This window comes from Mytilus trossulus, chromosome 3 (genome assembly GCF_036588685.1).
Source record: "Mytilus trossulus isolate FHL-02 chromosome 3, PNRI_Mtr1.1.1.hap1, whole genome shotgun sequence".
In the NCBI taxonomy this organism is placed as follows: domain Eukaryota; kingdom Metazoa; phylum Mollusca; class Bivalvia; order Mytilida; family Mytilidae; genus Mytilus; species Mytilus trossulus.
In genome coordinates, this window is record NC_086375.1 from 30463598 (window position 1) to 30486979 (window position 23382).

Genomic DNA, 23382 nt, shown 5'->3' on the forward strand with positions numbered 1-23382 from the left:
GTGTGAATACATTTAGTAACAGTAGCTAACCTGTCCTGCTGTTAGAGAGGCCAGCGCCTAGGTAAAGATTTAGAACAAGTTCTAATTTTTCCAAAAACTAATTGAATCAAGTGAAATAGACACTTAAGTGTTTAAAATCTTTCGTCAGATGAAACTGAAATTTGAGGCCAAAATGAGTCCTTACCGGACCTACTCCTTTAAAATGACGAAAAACCAAGAAAAATAAGCAAATGATTAAGTGTCATGATGACCACTAGTTGTGAAATTATTAAGGTTTTTAAAGCTAAAGGTCAAGCGATAGTCCTAATTTGGTTAAGGTACCCTGTAAAATGTGTGCTAATCCCAAGGGTTGAATATGATCATTCATTACACTTCTTCCCTACGGGCAGTTAAAATTTGGCTAAAATTATGCAACCATTTTTAAAACTGTTTTGGATGAAAATTTCAAGATATAAAATACAATATGTGCCTCTATAATTATGGCAGTCATGCAAGGTCGTAATTGTAACATAAATCAGATGCCTCATGTAAAGAGAGTTAGGTCTGTGCTCTCTGTATGTTTAGGAATATGTATATGTGGCATGTTTTAAAACAAAATTCAATGGAGATGAAAGCCTACTAGGCAAACCAAATTATAAGCCTGGTCTCTTTGATATGTTGACTTCTTTTATGAGATGGAATGAATGCCACTGGGGATGGAGTTTTTATTCCCCGAGGGTATCACCAGCCCAGTTGTCAGCACTTCTGTGCTAACATGAATTATCATTGATATGGTCATATTTATAAATTAACTGTTTACAAAACTTTTTAATTTTTGAAATGCTAAGGCTTTTGTACCTCAGGAAAGATAACCTTAGCTGCATTGGCCAAACGTTTTTGGAATGCTGGTCCTCAATGCTCTTCAACATCATACTTTATGTGGTGTGTTAACTCTTTTTAAATTCGAGCGTCACTGATGAGTCTTTTTTATACAAAACGCACGTCTGGCATAAATACAAAATTAAGTCCTGGTATCTATGATGAGTTCATTTATATACAAGAAAATCTGGTGAAATTGTATTGCCGTCGATCTGAACTGGAACTAAAATAATAAGTTAAGAAACTATTTTTGACTTCCGTATCAATTTCAATCAGATGTGTACACATATATAGATCAAGTGACACTACTAGTTGTTGCATATATTCAATGATGTGTAACACGAGTATGTTCAGTTGTTATATACCATTAAAATATTATAATGATAGACTTATCAATTTCAGTTCTAGAATTATAAATTATAACTCTAATATATATTGTTTATTATCATGGTAGACCCTATTGTGACATATGTTTCCTTTGTTGCATTTTTTTAAAGGAATTGTGTCCATTTAGCCATGAAGGGGGTTATTTCATTCTGAAAATTTGTTTGTACCTTGCTTAGAAATTTAATGATTTTGGTCTGACTACCTTGAACAAATTGAGAAGGAACTCATCAAGCATTGAAAATAAAATGCAAAGATAGCTAAGCTTTACACCCTGTTTCTGTGGCACAAATATAATAAGGCAACTTTTAATATTGTATCAAAATGTATTTGTATAAAAATAACAATACAAAATCTAAGCAAAAAAAACATCAACAAGATGACATAAGTTATACAATTCAATAACTGACTAGAGAAAAAGATTTCATTCACAAAGAATATGTTTTCATAAGGCCACACAAAATAAATATCAAGCTTTTTGTAGAAATTCTATAATAGGATTATATTTTCCATACGAAATTTAAGTCAAAATTTCATAAAAAATTATGTGATAATCCTTAATATCATATTAATGATAATTTTTCAAACAACACATTATTACAAGATCCAATTTTAAAACAGAGGATGGATGAGAAGCTAAAAATAAATATTTTTGCTAAAAGATGAAATTTGATATGTGCAATTTAGAATATACATGTTTAAATTTATTTGTATCAATAATTCAAAATTACATAAATTTATATGTATCAATAATTCAAAATTACTTAAGTCCTTATCAATTTTATATGGAACATAAATATTATCTAAAGTGTATGCATACAGTAATAATACATTCTGCATAAATGGCTGTAATGGGAAGCACTACGAAATTGCAAACATTTAGGAAAGTAAAGTTAAAGCTTTACATTATCATTTTTTTCAGGTCAAACTCATGAGAATCTACTGACTAAGTCACATTTCATTTGCAACAAAATTTATTTTAAAAATAGCTACAAAATGCTAGATACGCTTTGATAAGAACAGATGACATTACCTGAAAGATCATCACACTTAAAACTAATTTTTTTTGTAGAACACGTACATGTATGTATACAAAAGACAAAAACTATTTGTACATGATAATAGATAATAAAGCATTTATTTATTCTACAACCCCTTTAAAATGATATGATTCTCATAATTTGCATATATTATTAACTAACTTAATGTATCCATGCATAACACACATTATATGACTTAAAATATACATGTATATACATACAAATGCATATTAATAAAATCTATATATATTCATACAAAAATATAACAGATATATCTGGATTTCTATTTTGTAGTATTTCATAGTAAGTTATTATTAAAGGTTAAAATATAGTGATTTCACATTTGTTCCACCATCAACCCTGTTCAGGAACATTTTATTGTCTAATTATCTCCCCTTTCAAGGCAAGACATTACAACATTTGAAAGATTTGTTCTCAAGCAGATTTTTTTTCCGTGATAGATTAATTATTTTTTGTCTAATGTAATAAATGTCTACAAAAAGATTTCAAATCTGAAATAATACAAAAATGTTGAACATTGCAACCAATAAAATTTCACAAGTACACTTTTACAGCATGTTTAAATAAATATACTCCAAACAGTTAAGATAAAATTTCACAAATTCTAACAGATGTATTTACAGTATGTTAAAATGATAATGCATAAAACAGTTTACAAATATTGAAGAATACAAACATGATCTATTAACATAATCTCATAAAGTTTGCTTTGCTAAATACTGGAAATTCAGAAATTATTGCGTGCATTTGTTATTGCGATTTTGTCATTTTATGCCCTTTTTTGGCCCCTAATTCCTAAGCTGTTAGAACCAAAACTCCCAAAAGCGTACCCAACCTTCCTTTTGTGGTCATAAACCTTATGTCAAAATTTCATAGATTTCTATTAACTTAAACTAAAGTTATAGTGCGAAAACCGAGAAAATGCTTATTTGGGCCCTTTTTGGCCCCTAATTCCTAAATTTCCAAAATCATACCCAACCTTCCTTTTGTGGTCATAAACCTTGTGTTAAAATTTCATAGATTTCTATTCACTTTTACTAAAGTTAGAGTGCGAAAACTAAAAGTATTCGGACGACGCCAATGTGATACCAATATACGACCAAAATTTTTTCAACAAAAACATAAACTTTAAAAAAAAAAGCAAACAAATATGTCGTAGATTAAGAAATAAAGGCTAAAAAAAAGACTTTGGTCTAGATGTCTTGGTATAGATATCATTGTACATGGTTTTTAACAAAATTACCTGAATATTCCGATTTGCCAATATATGCTTATATCCGATATTCGATTACACGATAAAATTAACATTAAACATATAGGGAAGGGTTTTGTGTTTTGAAATAATATAACAATAGCCGATATATTCGTTTAGCCGATATCCGATTAAGGTCGAGTCTACTGTAATATATTGTGAACAAGAATGTGTCCAAAGTACACGGATGCCCAACTCGCACTATCATTTTCCATGTTCAATGGACCATAAAATTGGGTAACAAATCTAATTTGGCATTAAAATTAGCAAGATCATACCATGACCAAATACTTTAACCTGAAGCGGGACGATCGAACGAACGGACGAACAAAAGGACGGATGCACAGACCAGAAAACATAATGCCCCTCTACTATCGTAGGTGGGGCATAAAAATGTAACATTCCAACTTCTAAACGACCGACAGTTAAACCTTTGGTGAAATAGTGCATCTCTGTTTATCTGTTCCTGATGAAAATTACCAGACATATAATACAAAGTGCCTATATAGATATGACACAGTCATGTAAGGTCGGATCTTGTCGAGAATTTTATGTGCTCTCTGGGCATGTTTAAGGATAATATGTAGATCTAGATGAAAGCGTACAAGGTATGCTAAATCATAAGCCTGGTATCTTCGATGGATTTTTACCTCCTATGAAATAAAATGCATGCAAGAAAATGCTATGAAGTTGTAATGCACTTAGATATGAACTGGGACTAAAAATAATGTAGTCAAGAACCTTTTTTTTTACTTCTAAATTAATTTCAATCAGATTTATGCACATGTTTAAATTAAGTGGCACTGCGTGTGCATGTGTTAGAAGATGTGTAACTTGAATACGTTTAGTTGTTGTGTAGCATCAGAAAAGATTCAAAATATTAAAATGACTTTATGATGAGAGAATCTGCAGTCCAAATTCCAGCTACTTTTGAATTAGATTCATGTAAGTTCTAGAATCATAAATTACAACTCTAATATTTATTGTTTTTTATCATGGTAGACCTATTGTGACATTAATTTATCCTTAGTTGCATATTTTTAGGGAATTGTGTCCATTTAGCCATGAAGGGGCTTATTTTGTTCTGAAAATTTGTTTGTACCTTGTGTAGAAATAATTTTGGGTCGGGTAACCTTGAATGAATAGACAACTTTCCACTTCGATGCCTTTCCGTCAAAAACTTTGGTTTTAGTGAACATCATTCTGGCGTTTAGGGGCATCGTCACTTCTGTTCCTATGTTGAGAGAGTGATTGTAAAACTATGATGCTATATTGCATAAATTATTTGGTAAATTGAATTCTCATGATCAACAATCAGCATTGCTGTCATTAGGAAATTGTGATGAAGTACCCACAGAACAAACATTTTTTTAGTTTATCCTGCACAATGTATTCACTAAGACCCTTGATGAACGTTTATAGTGCAGAGAAACATGTGATGAACATAAATAGTGCAGATATACAGGCGATCCTCTCTGGTAAATAATGAAATAAAGGGACACATGATAAACATGTTTTTTCCAGTGAAGGACAAACTAGAAAGTGGTATAATGAGAAAGCTCTCACCAAGTATTGAAAATAGAATTCAAAGATATCCTAGTTTTAAACCTATTTCTGTGGCACAAATAAAATAAGACAACTTTTAATATTTTATCAAAATGTATTTGTATAAAAATAACAATACAAAATCTAAGCTAAAAAACATCAACAAGATGACATAAGTTATACAATTCAATAACTGACTAGAGAAAAATATTTCATTCACAAAGAATATGTTTTTCATAAGGCCACACAAAATAAATATCAAGCTCTTTGTAGAAATTCTATAATAGGACTATATTTTCCATACGAAATTTAATTTAAAATTTCACAAAAAAAAACCAGTGATAATTCTTAAAATCATGATAATGATAATTTTTGAAACAAACAATATTACCAGATCCAATTTTAAAACAGGAGTGAATGAGAAACTAAAATATTTTGTTAAATCCTAGATAGAAAACTTGATATGTGCAATTCAGAATATACATGTTTGAATCTATTTTTACCAATAAATCAAAATTACCATATCAAATATATATGGCACATAAAAATTATCTAAAGTGTAAGCATACAGCAATAATTATAGATTATCTTTGTTTCTCAACAAGATTGATTTTCTCGCTTGAGCCGGTCACGGCGATAGTGAGAAATGCAATCAAGTTGAGATGACCAACGATAATCTGTTTATCTCTATTTTACCTATGACGACGTTGTCAATTTCATGTCAATTTCATTAGCAACGGCTACGTGGCTCCTTAGTTTCTAGGGATAATTTTCCATCTCAAGCGAGTAGCATGATATGAATAATTATCACAAAAAAAGATCAAAGGAAAAATCCACAAAATAGCGATAATACATGATACATACATGACTGTGTTGGGAAGCACTACAAAATTTAATCTTTCAGTGACACAGTTGTAAGTTAAAGATTTAAAATTATTATATTTTATTAGGTCCATCTCTTGAGAATCTACTGAATATGCAACAAAAAATTATTTTAAACATAGCTGCAAAAATTTTAGTTAATATAAACAAAATTTGGTAATTGACAATGATAACTTTGGCAAAATATTTGATGCATCTATATTTTTCTCTGCAATGAATATTGAGACCTATTCCATTTAAAAGCACCAACCACCATTGATCTAAATCTATTAAATTGTAAACAATACCGCTGATATTTTGTAATCGTTATTCTATTTGAATATGTTTTGTTTTTTCAAATATTCTGACTTTATAAAAATTAAATGCAGATTTTATAATTTTTGAAGTTGTAGATAAGTAAGTGATGTCAACAGGCTCCACACAAATGTGCAACACTTGCATCCATATTGTTTAAAACTGGAAAATCTGCAGTAAATTTTTACAAATAGTGATCACATTAAATACACCTTTTTTACTTCATTAAGCAAAAAACCTATTAGAATAACAACTGGAAGAATAAGATAAATATGCAGTCACCAAGTAAGAGTGCACATTTTTATGGACATTAATAATACCTTGTGGTTAATAATATTTTGAGATATTTTTAATGGAAATTTTATGCAATTACACAAAAATTAAATGTTCAAACCACTTTTAATATACCTATGGAAAATTCTACTTTTCATGTAGCCAGTTTATGTGTTGTTCAATTGAATCTACTCTTACTCCGACTGATCTAAATCCGATAATTTCTATACAGGGAAATTCCTGTTCTAAGTCAGGAATATGACAGTAGTTTTACATCGTTTGATGTGTTGGAGCTTTTGATTTTGCAATTTGTTAAGGAACGTTTTGAATTTTCCTTTGGAGTATTTTTACGTTTTACTCTTTAGTAAAATGCCTTTGAAGTTTTTTTATGCAAAGTTTTTCAATGTCGGTCATAGAAATTTTCTGTTTTGGGTAAATCTTTCCACATTTTCACACATTTTCTTCCCCCATAAACGACGAAACGTTTATTCGGTTCAAGTTTTCAATATCTCCGATAAAAAAACGTCGAAAGCATACGATATGACCCTACAAAAGATTTATATAGGGCAAGTGGAAATAAAGATAAAATTACCGAACGTTTTTTGATAACTGGTACGGAATAAGTTCTGTTGACAACAAATGTGTGAGGTTGAATCATAGCGGTGGCAAATAATAAAATGTATTGGTACGTTGTAGGATAGCGATCGGCTTTATTACAACTGGGATGAAAAACGAAATTAGTCCTGATTGCGGCTATACTTTGCTGCTTTGAAGTTTTTGGTTGACTTTTGCTGCCATTGTGTTATCTTGTATATTGCTCCAGTCTACACCAGTTCTTGTTTTGATCGGTTGCAGAATACTATTTGTTGACTGGTTTTCGCCGAAATTTGATATAACACAGTCTGAAACTTCTAATTTAGTAGGTTTAATATGTATGCAACTTGAATTTATCACTAAAATATAATTTGACTTTACGACAACATAATTTAAGTGCTCATAAAATGTCTCTATGGACCGGGCCGACCGTGGCAGAAACAGTATTTTTGATGTATCAATGCAGTGAAACTACAATCTCAAATGGTAGTAAGTATCCTGTATCTTATTCAATTGCACCTTCTCGACTTGACTGAAATTTCCTATAGCAGTTTTTTCAAAAGTTCTGACCAGTTGAACAGTTTAGTGTGATAAAAGAAATTGCAATTTTGTCATAATTTCATATGAACTGCAAAAGGAAGAGAGAAACACGTATTTCAAGTCACACTTATAACCATTTGATTTTTCAATTTATAGGTGTGAGGCTTAATGTAAAAGCATTTTGATTCTTTTTCTTTTTCAACTTTAATAACAATATAGCTTAATATAATGACTAAATCTTTTAGTTGAAGAAATAGTTTCAGTTATTCTCTGATGTTTAGTTGTTGTAGTTTCCCGTCTTCAATTTGGTCAAGGTAATTAAACATGTAGTCGTCTGCCGAATTCAGTATTTGCTGCAAGGTCAACAAGGTTAAAATGTTAACGTTATCCTGAAGTTCGATTTCTGATTCGTAATTCTTAATCGGCAGAATATTAGATCTTGGCAGTCCTAGTATCTGTGAAACTCGATCTACAGTTTCTTGTACGACAGGACTGAAGAAAACTTGTGATAGGTCTTCACTTGTAGCCTCACACACTTTGTCTATTTTGGTAAGTAGTACAATCTGTGGGATGCCTGCAAAGATAATAATTAATTGTGTAAGCAATTATAACATTTGATTTAAGTCTAGGAATCTGAATATTTCGATTCAAAGTATCTATATGCAGACAAACCCTGAGAAAATAGAAATCATTATCTGTTATAAAAACTAAGTTTAAGACTTCGTTGACATCCGACAGACTCTAGTTGCCCTTTCATTTGGAAACTTCTCATAAACAGTCTCCACTTTTATCATCTGTAATTAATTCGGTTTCTCTGTATCTAACAATGATATAGGAATAAGCATTTAACTCAACAAAGCGTCCGAATGTCTAATTATGAATTACGCAATGATATAATGCTAATTCTAGCTGTAAATGCCCAAACTTGAGATCCAAAACCGTAAAATCGACGTTTTAGCATATGTCAATCGTCGAGAAATATCGATTCGTTTGTTATAAAAGAGGTACGAAAGATACCAAAGGAACAGTCAAACTTGTAAATCCAAAATAAACTGACAACGCCTGGTTAAAAATAAAAGCAGACTAACAGATGTGACAATATGATGGGCTTAAAATATATATATAAATATATATTATATATATTTATATTTATATTTATGATTATATACATGTATTCTCAAAATGTTTATTAAATTGAATAAAATAAATACAGGGGAATATCTATTAAGAAAAACATGACCTTGTAAAAGGTTGTTCAATTGACCTCTGGGTTGCATATAACATGTTTACATGCAGACCAGGTGGTGACATATAGCAATTACAATTAGTTAGCGACACTGGACATACGAGTATTCTTCAAACATCAATTTCCAGGTTGGTCAAAACATGTCAATTAGAGTCAACTTAATAGATATTCATCCATGTATCTTTAGAATTAAAACTATAATGGCTAAATTAATAGAAACCTTGACACTGTTTATATTCTGTATCTATACTTGTGTATTTTATTGTATGGGACACATCGGTCCAGGCAACGTTAATAAACTTATAGCAAATACCATCTTGTTATACAGACAAATAATAGAACACATGCCACAACATAGAAATCTAAAGAATAAGCAAAACGAACCCCACTAAAAAACTAGGGATGCTCCGGAAGGGTAGCAGATCCTGCTCCACATGTAGCACCTGTCGTGTTGCTTATGTTATTAAAAATCCGGTAAATAGTCTTATTCGGTAGGTCACATTATAAGATATCCATCGGCAATAGGAGATTCATTAAATACCATGTAATTAATGCATCATCCAATTAGATTGAATAAACTGAATAAGAATAAGTTTGTTTACCTCTTTGATTCATGTGAATCTGAAATCCCTTCATCTTTTCTATTACCTTCTCCGGCATAACGTCTACAGTGCTGCCATCTATGACAAACACAACACTGTGTATATTATCGGCGAATTGTGGTTTGGCAACAAATCCCGCTGTGTCAGGTGTTACTGGTGCAGAGGGATTGAACTAAAATGAAAATATATGTTGCTGAATATCCGGTTTAAGCAACGTTATATCTTTTCTGTAATATCATAATTTGAAAAATTATCTATAAGGATACTTTTGGCAGCTTAATGTAGTAAGCCGACTTAAATAAATTTCTCTATTTTACATTTCTATAATTTATGTTCAGATAACTACTACAAATATGTGTACCTGGAATCGATCAGGTAAATTACCATCGAGTAGATAACACATTCCATGAGCATCCATTCCCTGGTCAGCTTCTAGTCCTCTTGTATCATGGAGTCTGAAATTCAATGCTTTCCCGGATGTTCCATTTCTGATTTGGTACTTTCGATACTGGGGAAAAATATATAGACATTTCTGTACATGTATCATTATTTGGTAACAAAAATCTTCTGAATCAGTTAACCAGTAATGAACGTCAATTCAAGATTTATACATATATACAAATTTATTTATTCTGCTTACGGGAATCCTTCGATGCTACATTTAGCTATATCAAATATCTAAATTCAAATAACTCTATCAAAATAATGAAGAAAATTAATTGATAGAATTGAACAAGATTTTGAATAATCATTAAAAATGAAATTGTTGAAGAACAATTTCAGTATAATCATTCATTTTTTTTAAATTTAATCATACTAAGTTTAATCAACTTTCGTATCTAATCGTGATTAAAATGAAAGGAACTTTACCCTTTGAATAAAGGTTTTAGGAATAATATTTATATAAAACTCGTGTAATCAAGCTAAAGGACGTATTGTGGTGATTTTTCTACTTAAGTTAAACTTAATGACTGAATGTACCTTTAGATCTATACATTGTTAGGTAAGTTATCTCCATATTCAAAATATGCACGATCAGACATACGTGTCTGATTAAATAAAGCCATGCAATCGTTGAACTTATATTTTAAAAGTTTATCTCAAATTACTCATAAAGGTTTGAACTCCCACAATAAAACAATTTTGTATTGATATGTTCTTTAATGTAATGTTCTTACAATTAAAAAAAATAATGAGCATTTTCTAGTGAATTATAACTGAAAGTGTAAAACAACTCATAACCAAAACAATATGAGAATAAAAAAAAAGAGGCAAGGATGTGGATCTATGACATAAGATCAATCAATACGATCAAGATCCAACCAAATTGAGCTGAACACCTTGAAGTTTAATACATGGTGACAAAATGATACAATTTCAGCCTTTATTTTATACTCACAACAGTTGTTAAGCTATGCTCAGCATTACCACTACAAGCCTGTCTTGTTATATATCCTCTGAAGACAGAGTTAATTGTATTGAAGAAACTTGTCTTTCCAGCTCCTACTTGTCCAACCAATAACATTCGCGCCTGTGGAACATTCAATTCCTTCAAAGGTTTGTATCTTTCTATCTTTTCTTTCAGTGCTCCCAATAACTGATAAAGAATAATATATCTCAGAGTGTTTCTAATAGTATGCTGTCCTGACAAAAAAAAGTTCATTAGTATTCTACATCTAGTTTTATAAACATGGTAACTCTTTACATACTTATTGTGTCAAATAATGTAAGGTATGGAAACTCTTTTTGTAAAATAGGTATATCTGTACTTTATTATAAAGAATTTATCCAATTCGTTTCTTGCAGAGGTGGAATCCTGAACAATTCAGAAAGTGTGGACACAACAGTTAGCCTAAAAACTGCTCTGAATTTGGATTGTGATTGCATATTTGACACAGCATAGGTTTGTGACACAAAATGAACCTTGGCTATTATTTATTTTGAATTTATTGAACCATAAAATTAGTTTTTGACTCTTCATATGTAAAATGTGAAGAGTCAAAAATAAAATTCAAAAATATTTCTATCAAAAATAAGGTTCAAGGATTTTTTTTTATTATTTATATTAACAATAACAACGTACACACATTTTGGCGTTTGAATATACAACGTCAGAGTGGGCGTGTTGCCATAAAAATTGACAACATTGAAAATGAAAGTAATACTTTGAACCAATCAGAAGACAATTAATACTCCAATTTTATTTGTTGGTATATGTTCCTAAGTAGATGAATACAATATTTCGTGTAAAGTAAAGTTCTATTTTTAAAAACAAATTACTCTCAAAGAGCAGTGACCATAGATTTTCAAGTGTGCTTCACATTCATTAATCAAAGTTTAATCTAGACCTACTTCTGTGTTCATTCTACATTATCTTTTCCGTAAATAAGCTGGTTATGGAAAAAAAGTAAAACATGATCACAAAAATACTGAACTCCAAGGTAAATTCAAAACGGAAAGTCTCTAATCAAATGGCAAAATCAAAGGATAAAACACATCAAAAGAATGGATACCAACTGTCATATTCCTGACTTGGTACAGGCATTTTCAAATGCAGAAAATTGTGGATTAAACCTGGTTTTATGGCACTAAACCTCTCAATTGTATGACAGTCGCATTAAATTCCATGCTGCGTAGACAAAACAGACATAATACTAGGTAAAATTGTCAAAATAGGGGTACAGCAGTCATTACTGTGTCACAATAAACAAACAAATATTTAACAAAGAAGCACAAAAAACATCTATCAAATTTAATAACCACATTCAGTGCTTACTTATATGTGTATTTTAACTCAACCCATAAAGGATTGAAATATGTGCCGTCCTGTGTCAGAGTGCATTCACATCAACTCAAGTGTATAGATGCGTGTTTGAGGTCAGAATCATCAATCAGGAAGAAATATAAAATAATTTTATTGTTGAAAGAAATTTTTTCAAAATTATAATTTCACATGGGGAATGGTGGTATAGGGTTGAATAATCAAAAGTTCTGCTAGACCTAAAGTCAGAAAAAGACCAACATTTAAAATTATCTTAAAGTTCTTTAAAAATTTGAAGAGTCCACATATGGTTAATACCACTACTCCCTTTGCGTACAAAGTTTTACGTTTAAAGTTTTATTTAGAAGTGTTTACTACCAGTACTATTAGACCTGACAAATATGTAAGTCCCAGCTTAATTTGTTTAAACACTGATTCAATTATAGCAGAACAAAAGTAATGTCTTCAAATAGGCCAGATACGATTTGCATCAAGTCACTTTCCTATCCTAGTACTAATCTATCATAGGACACGTAGCAAAATCCTTGTGTTCGGAACAAGTCTTTACTTAAGTGGCGTTATGGATATCAGGCCATATGAGCTAAAACAATGAACTGGCTTACTTCTGTATTCCACTGGGGAGTTTTTCTCCATGGTTCTTCAAGCTCAGCTTTGGTATCTGCAACTGGGAGCAAATATGATATATACAATCTTTATAATTAACATTTTTTTTATTTTCTCTTGCTTGGTTATGTATTGTTTATGATTATTTACTGAAAGAACTCAACTCGTTACTTTGAGCTCAGTTGTGCACAAAATTTGTCAAGAGGATTTTCAATAAAAAATTTAACGATGGATAAATGCAATTCACGGTTTATGAAGTTTTGACCATTAATCCACTGGTAGGACTTTGTCTTCGCCAAAGATAATTCGATAATAAGATATGCAACGGATCAAACGGAAACAAATCGTAAAATATACAATATCCTAGCTATAGTCTTTCTATTTATTTCAGTTGTATGTCTTACCTTCTACGGAGTAAACTTCAATGTCTTTCACATTCTGGTGTCCATTAGCAATGGAATCTAATGTTTCTCCATTAGAGTTATATGAATGTCCAAAGGATAATGTACCGTTCAACTGAAAGTAACCACCAGTAACAGTTATAGTGTTTCTAAAAGACGGTAGGTCATGTCCCCCTCCGAACGTAGGTCCGTATCCCGCACTATCATGTATAGAATATGTAGTATTTTTGACTGGCATTTTTACTGGCTTCCAGATACCATTTTGATGGAGTCGAAATAGAAACGAATTCCCATCGACCACATAACCTCCAGTACTAGCCCAACTCAAGGAAGTATATCCACCATACACTGAGTTGTCAGTGTTGTACATAATAGTAACGGTCGGACCTTTGTTATTACACTTTGTGTGGAATGCAGTAGCATCACAGCCATCCCTAGTTGCTTTAAATAAAAGTGTGTATCTTTTATTCCCATCGAGCCACTTGTTCATTTGTTTTTGATCACTCTTCTTGAATGTAACTGCCATGTTATCAGTCTTTATAAATAGAGATGATAGAATGAATCAATTATAAATGAATATTGCATTGTGGAAACGTACGTTTATTATAGTAGTTTTGGTTTGTCGCAAAAGTTTATTTAGTGAATAACATATGACAAATTAATTGCAAAATGTGTTTAAGAGAATGCTATGAGTAGTGCCTATAATGTAACTCGTTTTCATTCCAAACAGAGAATAATTATATTCGATTTCGCACACGTACCATACAAAACAAACCTTTCTGAAATTATCCTTTCATAAATCTATAAATTAATAGGAAACTAAGGTTTCAACTTTCTCGGGCAAATTTGACCTTTTCAACAGATTTTTATAGTTTGTTCTAAATGTTGTGATATCCAAGATAAGGAAAAGGGTTGATCGCTCACAAACATGTTTAACACCGTCACATTTGTATGTGCCTAAAGTTCAGTGGCTGTCGTTGGTTCGTGTCTGTTATATTTGTTTTTTCGTAAATTGATTTGTTATAAATTAGGCCGCTGTTTTTTTCAATTAAATGTTTCATATTTTTCATTATTGGGACATTGTAAAGCCGACTATACGGTATGGGTCTCGCTCATTATAATTATAATTGCTTATATCCACTTCGTTTGAACTTTGGTGGATAGTTATCTAATTGGGCATGGCAATCATACCACATCTCTTTCTTTGAATTTAGCTATTGTTTTATGACCATTTTTGTCGAGCGTCGTCGATTTCGTCGTCGGCGGCGTCCTGAAATATACACTCTGTGATTTGAAATTTTAAACTTTCCTGGTTTTTCACCAAACTTGGACAGAAGCTTGTTTATGATCACAAGATACGGTAGTATCCAGAAGTAAAAAAACACAACATATTTAACCGTATTTTACTTATACCTAGTTTTTCTGCCAGTTAACATTACATGCACTATGTGGTTAAAGTTTTAAACATTTTAATAACTTTCTTAACCTATCCTTGATGTGTGCCAAACCTGGACATAAGCTCCTTTATGATCAAAAGCTGGTATCTAGGAGAATTTTTGCAAAAAATCATTTCCTTTTTTCAACGTATATTACTTGTAAATGGACTTAGTTTTTCCTTCAAGTTAATATTACACATCTGCATTTAATGTGTTGATACATTTATTAGAATCATAAACATGATAAAACATCCTCGATGTTGACCGAACAGAAGCTTCTTACAATCAAAAGATATAGTATATAGAGGAAAATGTAAAAGTTGTCTTCCTTATCATTTGTTTATTCTATAAATTTGTGTTTCAACTCTTTAATAAATCTTTAGATTTAATTGCATACTGTATTTATTTTTCACAAGCATAACTTGTTTTCATACATTTCAAATGTTTTATTTCATTAACTGTAAATCTTATATCTGCATTCCCCTGTCACACTGAAGACCTAGACAACAGCAAAAGTAGGCGAGACACTGGGTTCCGCGGAACCCTTTATGAATTTTGTATTCATATAAGTCCTCTTCAAATATATCGGTTTATAAACAACCTGGCTTTCCAGGGATATCGTTACCATAAATTACTTAAAACCTTTACTAAATTTTTCCATAGATATAAAGATTTGGTTTTGAAGTTTGGTTGTACCTGTAGAAAACTTATTTCAAACGGGATAGCACATCCTCATTTTTACGGAAATTTAGAAATGATCCATGTAAACTTGTCGCTCCTTTAAATAAACTTATTCTAAAAGGTTACCTATTAAACACTGTAATAAGTTCATTGAATATTGTTTTTATTGGTATAAATATTGATTTTGTTATCAGTAAATTAAAATGCATACTAAATATTACTAGTATGTTATATACATATGCATATTCATGTATCTACAATCTGTCGATACCTGTAACTTGGCATTGCACAAGGTCATGTTTTTCTCTAAATCCATTGGATGTTGGGTACGGATTGATTGTTTAGTCTTATATGCATGATTTTTTTATTAGTTGTTAGTGGCTTTGAACTAGCTGTCAGATAACTGCGAGTACTCCCAGATCTGTTCATTGTGTCTTTTGTGTCGGGATGTATAAGTACTCGGCCACGTCCACTTGTATGTTTGTCCATCTGATGAGTTAAGCCTTTTTCAACTGATTTTTATAGTTCGATCTTATGTTGTACTGTTATACCACTGTCCAAGGTAAGGGGGAGGGTTGGGATCCCGCTTACATATTTAACACCGCCACATTATTTATGTATGTGCCTGTCCCAAGTCAGGAGCCTGTAATTCAGTGGTTGTCGTTTGTTTATGTGTTACATATTTGTTTTTTTTCTTTCATTTTTTTTACATAAATAAGACCGTTAGTTTTCTCGTTTGAATTGTTTTACATTGTCTTATCGGGGACCTTTATAGCTGACTATGCGGTATGGGCTTTGCTCATTGTTGAAGGCCGTATGGTGACCTATAGTTGTTAATGTCTGTGTCATTTTGGTCTTTTGTGGATAGTTGTCTCATTGACAATCATACCACATCTTCTTTTTTATATTTCGAACATTCGGTTAAAGATTAATCCAGAAAAGTTGTGGGGTTTTCAGGCGCAGCGGTTTTCATCATTTTTACAAACGGGATAGCACATTCTAATGGGATTCTAATTTTCAACGCGATCGTGTTTACCGATCCTGTAACTTTAGTTATACGATTCGGGTAAACTTTTCGATCCTTTAAACTAACTTATTCTTCAAACCTGCTGTATAGTGAGCTGTTTAGTATCTTTGAATATTGTTTTTATCGGTATAAATATCGATAAATCAAAACCCAACTAAATATTACTGTTATACATATGTGTACATTCACGGTCCTACAAGATGTCGAACCTTATAATTTTGTATTGCACAAAGTCAGGGTTTTCCTAGGAATGTTAATGACGTCTTCGCATTAAATCAGTAAAATGTGGGATGTGTACTGATAAATATTTTAGTATTAGATACATGTATGATAGTTGCTATTAGCTTCATACTAGCTAATAAGGTAACGCAGAGTACATTCATATTAGTGCATTGTGTCCTATAATATATGTGTTTTTGAAAGATTTTATCGTTCATGCAGTTGATTTTTAGAGTTTGTTTTTGTGCTGTGCTATTACACCACTGACCAAGGTTCGGGGAGGGTTGGGGCACGAGCAAACATGTTTACCTCCAGCATATTATGTAAGTCATGAGCCTGTAATTTAGTGTTTGTTGTTTGTTGCTGTTTATCATATTTAATGGTTCTTCGTTTCTAAATTATTTAATGTATTAGGCTATTTTTTTCTATTCTGTATTATATTTAAGTACCTCATTATTCTCTCGTCTATTTTTAAAAAAACTAAAAAGATTTTCTTACCCCAGGAGTAGATTACCTTAGCCGTATTTGGCACAACTTTTTGGAATTTTGGGTCCTCACTGCTCTTCAACTTTGTATTTGTTTGGCTTTTTAACTATTTTGATCTGAGCGTCACTGATGAGTCTTATGTAGACGAAACGCGCGTCTGGCGTATAAAATTATAATCCTGGTACTTTTGATAACTATTTCCCTCATTTGTCTTTATTCTTTACAATTCTTTATATCTTTTGCCAATTATTTATTCTCTATTCTGTAGTGTTATACCCATCTGCAACATCATTTTTTTTATTTACACAATTCAGACCTTTTATTTTCTGTTGTTTTACATTTATCAGTTCCTGGCCTTTTATGGCTTAATTACTATGTGATATAAGGGTTTCGCTCATCGTTGAAGATCGTATGGTGCCTTTCTGTAGGTACAATCTCTAATGCCATTTGGTCTCTAGTGAAGAGTTGCTTCATTGGCAATGTTACTGCATTTTTTTTAGTTTGGTGTGAATCAGCGACAATCACATCCAAATGAATTACAAGATCTTGACTTGTAACATGTACACAAAGAATGAGGCGGTGTTAAACATGTTTATGAACGCTTGAAACTCAGTCTACCTGCGGCAGCTACACCTTTTACTTCAATAACAGGGGGTGGGAACGGCTTGCCATACGTGGGGTCAGTTTTATAAATAAATGTTCAAATAGAGGCAAGGTGTGTGGGCAAGCAGCATAAAACAGCATAAAACAGCATAAAACAACAGAATATCAAGAATAACATTGAGAATGGAATCGGTTGAAAGAAATAACAACCTGAACAAAAGTAGAGCAATTACATGATTTGTCTTACCTGTTATAAACCCAATTCCTCTAAAGAATCTCTCTTCTTTCAGCCTGACGAAAGTGCAATGGTCGATAACCATAGGTTCAATAAAGGATTTCCAGAAAATTATATCAACGTTGTCATAAATGTAAAGGGGAAGTTAAATCTGTCATGATAAATATAGATATATTGATTTTACCTGTGTGGTATACCAACATAGATGCACTGAACAAATATTTCATTAATTTTCCGATTAGATTAATCTCCGGTTAGTTAGTTGTGAAACTTTTAAAATATACCTCGGCTTAATTTATAAAGTTCTAGGCTTAAAGAAAATTAGTTTATGTTGTTATATAGCATATATTTCCTGATCTTCATTTGCCTGAAATTACTATTTAAAAAAAATAGATTTCTGAATAGAATACTGTGTCCCTATTACCATAATAAGGACCACCAACTGAAAATTTCCGAGCCGCCTTTGAAATTTTACAAAAGTATGCCGTTACCGTGGGTATAGAAATAAATGTGAAACAAATTGCGTGTGGGGTTTGATGATTTATTCCAGAATGCCTAGACTTAGAATGCATTGCCTCACATTCTCATTAAGAAAAAAATCCCACACTTAATTAAATGGACATTTAAAAAGTCAGAATGTGAATATATAAAAAAATATGGACATGCTTTGATACTACTTGATAACATTTTTGTTCGCTTTGGAGATTCCGTATATCGTCAGGTTATCGGAATTCCAATGGGGACTAACTGTGCACCACTTATTACGGACCTGTTTTTGTATTGCTATGAGTTACAATTTACGACAAAAATAAGCAAAGACCCAACGAAACAACATCTGATAAACAAATTTAATAATACTTTTAGATATTTGGATGATATTTTTGGCTCTCAATAATGACGACTTCAGTATGTATACTAAAGAAATTTATACTGTTGACCTTACTTCAAATAAAGCTAATACTAACAATGACCACTGCCCTTTCCTCGATCTTGAAATCTATATCACTAACGGAAAGCTTAATACTAAAATGTATGATAAAAGAGATGATTTTTCATTTCCTATCGTTAATAATTACTATCCATTTTTTGGAAAGTTTGCTATAGCATAAAAAAGTGATTTTTGATAGTTACTGACGAGACAATGGTTTCGTTTAAAACATCAAAGCTGTGATGAAATACATATTTGAAATAATACACGTCTATGACCTTTTTGGAATAATACACAGCTACAGTTGCAAACTTTCCACCACTTTTATTAGATGGTGACGTTTCCTTGTCACCATCTTACGTTGTTTATATATCTCAACTTCTACGATTCGCTCGTGTATGTAAGTTAAACAATGTTTTAGATTAAAACGAGCGAAATTTATGTATTACTGAAAAATTATTACACCAGGGTTTTCGATATCACAAACTAGTCAAAACATTTACTAATTTTATCATCGGTATATAGGACATCATTCATAAATATAGCTCAACATGCAGACTTTTTATACATGTACATGTACGTTCAGGTATTTCACATCCAATTTTTTATGGAAATATTCTTTATAAAGCACAAAGGTGTCAGTCTTCACCTCAGAAACAATCAAAACCTTTAAATAGACTTATTACGAAGGGATATAGTTACGATACTGTTGTCAAGTCATTAAAGATGGCATATTTTGGCGTTTATATTGATTCACTTATAGGGTCTTTGCATCGGAACTAAACACATTTATTAAAAAAAAAAAACAGTTGTTGGCATGACACATTTATGTTCTTCTAATATATGTTATGATGGTATGATACCAAACCCCTAACGGGAAGGATTATGCCTGATGTTCCTATGATAAAATCATAATCTTTTAGTCAGTTTAATTGAAGTCTGGAGCTGGCATGTCAGTTAACTGCTAGAAGTCTGTTCGCCAATGTATTGTATTGATTGTCACATGTATTAATCTGTATTATCTCCCTTACTCCATGTGTCATGGTTATACATGTATGATTGATGGGTTATTTCCCTTTACTGTTTACCGCCTCATGATCATTATTAAATGTGCCTTTCTAACGATCACATGTGTTATGTTTTCTCTGCTTACTGGCGTGGCGGCAGCGGTTTAAGAAACCCACATCTCAAATAACTCAACAATTTGAACATTATTCCACTCTAAAAGTAAAAGGTGAGCAGGAAAATTTGTCATTTATTCTGACTAACACGACAACATTTTCTATTGTTGGACTTAACTGATCTTTACAAAATGGCAGGCACACGTGCTCCAAAACAATGGTCACTCTCAAAACTTGAAACAATAACATCGTTTGAAGCATGGAGACAAAACTTACAATATACCTTGTCCCTTGATCAAAACTTCGCAGCGTTCCTTGTAGATGGATTTACATGGCTGAAGAAAACCAACGCCAATCCTTTACGTGGCATTGTTGACGATGGCGAGGCGGTTGCCGAAGCTAACCGACGAACAGCAGCCCAAAAGTGCACACATTTGGACCTTATGCTTGGGCAAATAGCAAATTACTGTCCGATTATTTCAAGAAACACTATAATTAAAAATTCGACATCCATTAATTCTATTTGGCAGTCAATTCGTCTACACTACGGATTTCAGTCTACTGGTGGACACTTTCTTGACTTTAATAGCATCTTTTTGGAACCAGACGAGCGTCCTGAGGACTTATTTCAGCGATTGGCTAGTTTTATAGAAGACAATATGCTTCGTGCTGGTGGCAATATTCATCACCACGGAGAAGTACCTGAAGCCGACGAAGAACTATCGCCTTCTTTGGAAAACCTGATTGTACTAACTTGGTTAAGACTTATTAATCGTGACTTGCCCAACCTAGTGAAGCAGCGATATGGAACTGAGTTACTGTCAAAAACATTAGCTTCTTTGAAACCTGAAATTTCACAGGCACTTGATAGTTTACTTGACGAAATTCATTCAGCCACCGATGCCAAGGTTTTACGGGCGTCAATAAAAGACAAACATTTTGACAGAAGTGCAAAAAAAACAGGTAGTATAAGAACTGGTCGTCAAATAAAGTGTTGTATTTTATGTAAGCAAGCAGGTCGTCCATCCCAACATTTTTTAAGTACTTGTAAATATTTACCTGATGAAGACAAACAATATATGTCCAGAGTAAGGCAATCTTATTGTACAGAAGCACAGGCGTTTGGGTCTATGATACAGATTTTTTTTTTTTTTTTTTTTTTTTTTTATTAAAATATTCAATTTTCTATATTTATAATACATATCTATCACTTCTGTGCATGTCTCACTAAGTTTCCAGTGATTTAAACGACCCAGAGAAAATACCCAATTTTACTATCCATACTAAGAATTTAAACGACCCAGAGAAAATACCCAATTTTACTATCCATACTAAGAATTTGTTTCTTAGTATGGATAGTAAAATTGGGTATTTTCTCTGGGTCGTTTAAATCACTGGAAACTTAGTGAGACATGCACAGAAGTGATAGATATGTATTATAAATATAGAAAATTGAATATTTTAATAAAAAAAAAAAAAAAAAAAAAAAATAATCTGTATCATAGACCCAAGCGCCTGTGTACAGAAGTAGGTGATAGTGAGTCTGAGGACAATGTTGATAATTAACAAGTCTCATTTTTAAATGATAATGTAGGTCCTAGTAAGCTTAGAGTTGTATCTGCTTTAAGACGGGTGAGCACTAAACAGTCCCCTTACTTTAAGGCATTTTATAAACATTTCCCGCTTGAGCTAACACTAGATACGGGCGCTGAGGTGAGTATGATAAAAGCTTCTTCCGCGGATTACATCGGCGTAACAATCAAGAAGAGCAACCATTCCGCTTTACAAGCTGACGGTGTTACCCCGTTAAATATAGTTGGTGAATGTCATTTCACACTTTCGAGAGACGGAATCGAGTTACAGTTAGAGGCCCTAGTAGTGAACGACTTGGACGTTGATATACTCGCCGGTATTCCTTTCATGTCATCGAACGACATCGCGATTTTCCCTAGCAAACATAAAATCGTAATACGAGACAAGGTAACTGTTATGTATGATAGCCCAAACGAGGAACTTAACTCTAGTAATACTCGCGTACGTAGAACACAGGCCTTTCTTATCCGGGCTCCATCAGCAAGTTCAGTAGTTTGGCCAGGATGTTACGGCGAATACGACATCCCATCGGAAATAGAATCGGATTGCATTCTCGCGGTCGAGCCTCACACTGACGCTTCTCGTACTAAAGATTGGCCCAGTCCCCAAATTGCTCAGTCCGTCGCAGGCAAAATACGCATCGTGAATGACACGTCGGTACCGCAGTTCATACAACGAAATGAACATTTCTGTCGAGTACGACTTACGACTACCATAGACAACGCACCAGAGGCTCCGGACAATATCCGTGACATAAAAACAGCAAACTACATAGACTCCACACATACTTCCCAATTTTTCAAACAAGTCTCTGTAGACCCAGATAATTTACTTAGTCCAGATCTCCAAACCCAGTTTAATGAACTTCTCCGAAAGTTCAGTGAAGTTTTTAGTCCTAACTTTGAAGGTTATAATGGGGAAATAGGTCCTTTTGAAGCATCTGTTAATATGGGTCCTGTCCAGCCTCCCCAACGGAAAGGTAGAATGCCACAGTATTCAAAAAATAATTTGGTAGAACTCCAAAACAAATTTGACGAATTGGAATGTAAAGGAGTGTTCCGTAAACCCGAAGACGTCGGAATTTCAGTCGAGTATATTAACCCTTCATTTCTTGTCAAAAAAGCTTCCGGTGGTTTCCGACTTGTAACAGCATTTGCCGATGTTGGCAGATATAGTAAGCCGCAACCCTCTCTTATGCCTGACGTGGATTCCACACTCCGTACGATCGCACAGTGGAAATATATAATCAAGTCTGATCTTACGAGCGCATTTTACCAAATCCCACTGGCAAAAGATTCGATGAAGTATTGCGGAGTCGCGACCCCTTACCGTGGAGTTCGCGTATATACACGTTGTGCGATGGGAATGCCTGGTTCCGAAACGGCTCTTGAAGAACTAATGTGTCGTATAGTGGGGGATTTCTTACAAAAAGGTTGCGTAGCTAAGTTGGCAGATGACTTATTTTGTGGCGGTAATACCCCGGAGGAGCTTTTATACAATTGGGAGTGCGTTCTTCAGTCGCTACAAAAATCAGGAATTTGCCTATCACCTAGCAAAACTGTTATTTGCCCAAAATCCATAACAATCCTAGGTTGGATTTGGTCACAGGGTTCGATTTCCGCTAGCACACACAGAGTAGCAACACTAGCCTCGTGTCCCGTACCAGACACTGTGCGAGGTCTTCGATCATTTATCGGTGCGTACAAGATGCTAAGCCGCGTCATTCCGAATTGTTC

The 23382-nt window shown here is 32.8% G+C and overlaps 1 protein-coding gene across 1 annotated transcript; it reads right to left on the reverse strand.

Moving 5' to 3' along the window:
• Positions 1 to 5559: 5559 nt before the first annotated feature.
• Positions 5560 to 18139, reverse strand: LOC134711220 (interferon-induced protein 44-like). The gene is made up of 7 exons (XM_063571688.1): positions 18017 to 18139; positions 13321 to 13852; positions 12916 to 12977; positions 10931 to 11128; positions 9893 to 10039; positions 9532 to 9703; positions 5560 to 8257 (listed from the first exon to the last, which is right to left on the reverse strand). Exons 2-7 carry the CDS (start codon positions 13841 to 13843, stop codon positions 7947 to 7949), a joined length of 1413 nt encoding a protein of 470 aa, XP_063427758.1. The 5' UTR covers positions 13844 to 13852; positions 18017 to 18139; the 3' UTR covers positions 5560 to 7946.
• Positions 18140 to 23382: the final 5243 nt, after the last annotated feature.

What these genes read in the sequence shown, in the direction of transcription:
- LOC134711220 (XM_063571688.1), bottom strand. Translation starts at nt 13,843, where the DNA reads ATGGCAGTTACATTCAAGAAGAGTGATCAAAAACAAATGAACAAGTGG. An exon ending in TGAAGTTTACTCCGTAGAAG is followed by an intron (nt 12,978 to 13,320) that starts GTAAGACATACA and finishes ATTTGCTCCCAG; the next exon opens with TTGCAGATACCAAAGCTGAG. An exon ending in AGCATAGCTTAACAACTGTT is followed by an intron (nt 10,040 to 10,930) that starts GTGAGTATAAAA and finishes ATTTTTCCCCAG; the next exon opens with TATCGAAAGTACCAAATCAG.